The sequence below is a fragment of the Taurulus bubalis genome (genome assembly GCF_910589615.1).
Source record: "Taurulus bubalis genome assembly, chromosome: 8".
In the NCBI taxonomy this organism is placed as follows: Eukaryota; Metazoa; Chordata; class Actinopteri; order Perciformes; family Cottidae; genus Taurulus; species Taurulus bubalis.
In genome coordinates, this window is record NC_136596.1 from 1486258 (window position 1) to 1491801 (window position 5544).

Here is a 5544-nt window from a genome sequence, read left to right on the forward strand (position 1 = left end):
GATGCTACGATACTCTTCAGTATGTCGCAATGCAGTGGTGGCCTCAGGGCCTGTAGGCCTTCTCTGCTGGCCTGAACAGAATCACAAAGTTATAGCTATTTTATAATTTAATTGTTTTTCACAAATACACTACATGTATTATAATTATTTTTCCCTATTAGCTTATTTTCTGATGTCGCAGCTCCTGTCTTCCTCTGTTGCTCTGCTTCAGCCTGCAGCGCCTGAAGCTTCTTTTAAGGAGAGCTTTCATCCAATCAGATTTCACCTCTGTGTCTCTATGGAAGCAGAGCGCTTCTAGCTAGTCTTTGCAGATGAAAGTACATGAGGACGTTGTTGTGATTGTCAGAGTCTTCAACCAATCAGATCTTTAGTTTGACATGTGGGCGTATTCTTTGAGGTAAAAGCGCCTGCATGCTGGCTCTGGACGTGTGATTGGTCAGTGGGCACAGCATGACTTTAGTCAACAGAAAGCTAGCTAGCTGCTAGCAGAAGTCAGTAGGAGCAAGACGAGTTCAGGCTGGAACATAAGAGAAGTGTTTTGCTTGGTGTAGTTGGTGACCGTAGCGTTGTCCTCTCAGGTGACGGTGAATCCCCAGCAGCAGGTGTCAGAGTCCAACTACAGCAACAACGTGGCCCGTTGTGACGTCCAGTACACCGGCAGCGCCGCGCACGTCTCCGGGTGCACCACCACGGCGTGAGTTCCCTCATCGACACCAATCTGAGCCCCAATGCACCTTTTCTACTGCTGCAACGACGTCTGAGCCTCACACATCTCAGGCATTCATGTCTCATGTTTAAATACATTTTTAATGGACATACTTATTGCTAATGCCGCGTTCACACCAAAAGAGACTCTTTTGGTGTGAACGCGGCATTAGACTTGTAAATGTGAGGATGGCAATTAAAATGTCTAAAATGTGAACACATCCTCTGGTGGCGCTCCCCTCCGTCAGCTGGTTGAAGTCACAGCCAACAGGTCACTGTCTATTTTCTTCACGTCACAGAATTTAATGACAACTTTTAAAGGTACAGTGTAGCATTTAGGGGGATCTACAAGCAGAGACGGATTTTGTTAATAACTGTGTTTTCATTATTGTATAATCACCTGAAACTTAGATGTAAATGTAAAAAGCGTAAAATGTGATTATTTTCTCAGCATGGAAGGTTTTTAAAACAGTATTAAAGATGATTTAAACACTGAATGATAATGATTTGATGCAATTTGCTGGTTTGTTTTACGTCTGTTGGCTCTTTTATGTGACTTTTGAAAAAAACTTTTTGATGTTTTGGCTTTGCCCTGCCATCTTGATGCCTTTTTGTATAAGAGATCAAAAATATAAATGGGTTTATCCAACAAAAACAAAGATTGAAACAAAAAGTCCACCATGTTGCAAAACCAAACACTGACTCTCTCACCATTTGTGTTTTCACACGCTTGCTTTTTACACAAAGGAAAAGAGAAGACGGGGTGTATTTTCCACCTAAAATCTAACATCCGTCCATCTTTAATAATCAATACTTTGTCTTTGTTCTTTGGTTTCTTGCAGCCACTGAGAGGAATTCTGCAAAATGAGCTGGAAAACCAACACAAACGGAGTGAATGCTGCAGAAGAAGAAGCTTAACGGTACACGTGACCAGGTCAAAGCAAAGAAAAGGGTCACTGTAAGACTCGTAAAACACCTGAAGACGATTATTTTAGTCAGAATTAAGCCTCATTACAGACAGGTGTTGACGTCTGTGAGACGAGGACTGAGCTCAAGAACAAGTAAATGTTGTACCAGTTATTAGTAAATCCGTCACCATGTTTGTGTGTAAAGTTAAACTTAAAAACTTAAGGAGGAACTTCTCTTTATTTGGACCCTTTTTCTCCATGGTTTCGTGACTCGGTGACTAATGGCGACAACAATGTTTGAATTTGCTCCGGTATCGATGGAGCCTCCGGGCTGCTGGGGTCAGTTGCTTACGGACGATGTAACGCCACGTCTACGGCTGCTCTCCTTGTGGCTCAGAGGGTTATTATTGGTGTCTGACAACGTCCTGGAAAAGATCCCGACACAGACGGAATAGAGCAGAAGTCTCGTTCTAAAATCTCTTACGCTGTGACGTGTTGTACAGAATGCGTAGCTTAGTGTCGTCTGAAAGATGTTCACTGTCGTGGTGGAATATTTAAAGGATTTCAACAACGTGGATTAAGTCTTTGAATTCGATGGTGGACTGTATTTATTCACCTGAGACAGAATATATGCAAAAGAAGGAGGGTGAAGCTCTGCAGACTGGTGGGTTTCCCTGTGGCTGCTGGGAGCTTATGCACCACAGAGGAAGAAGAGTGCTGATGCCCAATATCCAGATTTCAGATTGAGACTTCTCTTTAGCCGGGACTCAGAGTCATTAACAAACCGGCCTGGTCAAGTGAAAGCTAAAGAACAAGGTTTTTGTCAGACACTCATAATAACCATCTGAACCTGTCGGTGTTGAGTGGACGTAGCGTAGTTATTGATGATGATTTGGGCGATTTAATTGACGTGACCGACTGCAATACTTCAATTTAAAATGCTCCGCTCAAAGAAAACTCTCCTTCATATCAAACCATCGATCAACGATCAACATGTTTTGGAGAGTTGTCATGTTCAGCCTGCAGCGGCAGCCTGTGAACAACTTCACTGAATGTTGAAGAAAAGTCATATCCTGTGTATTAGTATAACAGAGAGCAGACGGGAACATTAAAAGTTAGAATTTGATGCAAAGATTTGTAGATTTGCTGGAATGTAGCACAACATGGAGGTAAAAACAGTGTTCCCTTTATTTAAATGTGAAAGTGCAATATCAACATTTTGACGCTAAAATCTACGAATATTCAAGATGAACAATTGAGACCTCGATATTGATAATAAATGATCATGGTTATAATTTTGGCCATAACTGTGCAGCACTAACTTAATGTTTAAATTGCCCTTGCAACTCAATTTAAAACATGTTTGTCCCCATTAGTCACTTAGACACATACAAAGAAAATAAATGGAGTAAAAACGGTCCAGGTTGAAAAATACCAAAGTTCCCCTTGAAGAAATGTCTTCTATGCAAAGTATAAACTGACATCACCAGCTGCAACTGAAAACTGACAACAAACTGAACTCACCTGACAATCCTTCTGTTCGTGCAGTAATATCATATTTATTTATGTCTTTATACATGTAGAAGTTAGTAGCATTCATTTGATTGCAAAATGTTACAGACAAAGTTTGTTACATCGTCGGCATAACGTTTAATAATTTGGAGACTGTTGTGTTTTGCACAATTACTAATCTTACATATTCATATCAATAATAAACAGAAAATTGTCTGACGTGTTCATATAACAGGTCATACAGACGCAAATTAACTTTTGTTTTGTAACATAAGATAGCTAGTTAGAAGAAAGCTACGCAAAGATTACACCTGTCCGCTACATGTAGTAGTAGAGTAATAATTCAGAACCTGTTTTCTTTGTGACGCAATATCTGTTTTAATTAACTGATGCATTAAACATTTTATACCAAATTTGAGGGTAAGATTGAATTTATAAACCGGAGGCCCATCTGGAGTTTTCCTACTTTTCACTGGTTAGTCCACGCTTTGCTTTGGAAACTGTTTATTTCATGAAAACACATATGCTATAAAGGTTTTATATAAGTTTGTTTCTTTTCATTTAGTTTACTCACAGCCAGGAGAAAGGTTTTTTGTGATGGTGACATTAAAAGTTGTTTAAATTAAGATTTTTGTTTTTTTTATTTCTCACGATATAGAGAACTCACCTTGTGAAAACAGTAACTATTGTTTTTCTTGTAAGGGTCCCTGTGAGGGACAAGCCCCTCCTTCTTTTGTCATGTTCAGTAGTAAGGGTCCCTGTGAGGGACAAGCCACTCCTTCTTTTGTCATGTTCAGTAAGGGTCCCTGTGAGGGACAAGCCCCTCCTTCTTTTGTCATGTTCAGTAGTAAGGGTCCCTGTGAGGGACAAGCCACTCCTTCTTTTGTCATGTTCAGTAGTAAGGGTCCCTGTGAGGGACAAGCCACTCCTTCTTTTGTCATGTTCAGTAGTAAGGGTCCCTGTGAGGGACAAGCCCCTCCTTCTTTTGTCACGTTCAGTAGTAAGGGTCCCTGTTTGGGACAAGCCCCTCCTTCTTTTGTCATGTTCAGTAGTAAGGGTCCCTGTGAGGGACAAGCCCCTCCTTCTTTTGTCATGTTCAGTAGTAAGGGTCCCTGTGAGGGACAAGCCCCTCCTTCTTTTGTCATGTTCAGTAGTAAGGGTCCCTGTTTGGGACAAGCCCCTCCTTCTTTTGTCATGTTCAGTAGTAAGGGTCCCTGTGAGGGACAAGCCCCTCCTTCTTTTGTCATGTTCAGTAGTAAGGGTCCCTGTGAGGGACAAGCCCCTCCTTCTTTTGTCATGTTCAGTTTGTTGCTGACCTTAAAGATGTATGTTAAAGACCAGCAATTGATTAACTTTATACAAAAACAATCAGTGCTTTTGATCTTGTTCAGTTCAGTTTTTCTTGCTCAGTGAGAAAAGTCCAGTCTGTGTTGACTTGAACAAGAGCATGAAGTCTGGTTGAATGAGGTGGAGATGTGAAGGACAGCTGACAGGTATCTAAGGTATCTTTGCGTGATTAATGTTCATCTGGATTAATGTTCACTCTGGATTAATGTTCACTCTGGATTAATGTTCACTCTGGATTAATGTTCACTCTGGATGTGGACACTGCAGCGCGAGGCTCCTGTGAGCGCTCTGTGCTCGCTGAGGACAGAAACTACAGAACAAGACGCGCTTCAGTCTGTTGACACAAGCCGGTCTGTGAGGCTGCGGAAGCGCGCGCACATACGTAAATCGCCTTCAAAGTAAAAGCAGTGCCGTTGTATTGCATTCATGGCGTGCATCTTATTTATTTCTCTTTCTTTTTTGATTGACCTCACGTGGGCCGGACTGGGAGAGCCGTAAGACGCCCAGGTCTGAACTACGGCGTCTGGGAGAGATTTAAAGTGCAGCACCTGTGTGGGCAGTGATAAGCCCCTCCCAATGCAAAAACAACAACAACGAGTTAACGCATGATCAAATAATTAACGCCGTTCATAGTTTGCTGCGTTAAAAACGCGTTAACGTGCCCAGCCCTAGTTTTTATGTTCCATCTTTAATCCGTATTGTTTTAGTGTAAAGGTGTGCGGCCGTGATAAGCCCCTCCCACTGCACAAACAGTTAACGCATGATCATTAACGCCGTTAATAGTTTGTGCCCAGCCCTAATATATATATACACATATGTATATATATAGATATATGTATACATATATCTATATATATATATATATATAGATATATATATATATATCTATATATATATATATATATATATATATATATATATATATATATATATATACATATATGTATTGTACTACATCTCAGAGGTAAATATTGTACTTTTTATTGTACTAGATATAAGAGATAAATAATGTACTTTTACTGTACTATATCTGAGAGGTACGTATTGTACTTTGTACTGTTTTACATCTCAG

General features: G+C 40.6%; 1 protein-coding gene across 1 annotated transcript in view; it reads left to right on the forward strand.

Annotated features, from left to right (window-relative positions):
- The window catches only part of lox (lysyl oxidase), a gene marked incomplete at both ends in the record, with an annotated part of 5071 nt that extends 4373 nt beyond the window's left edge, over positions 1 to 698 (forward strand). Inside the window, one exon of the mRNA XM_079222238.1 lies at positions 579 to 698. Coding sequence (XP_079078364.1) covers positions 579 to 698 — 120 coding nt within the window. The remainder of the gene's footprint in view (positions 1 to 578) is intronic.
- Between the last annotated feature and the right edge of the window lie 4846 nt (positions 699 to 5544).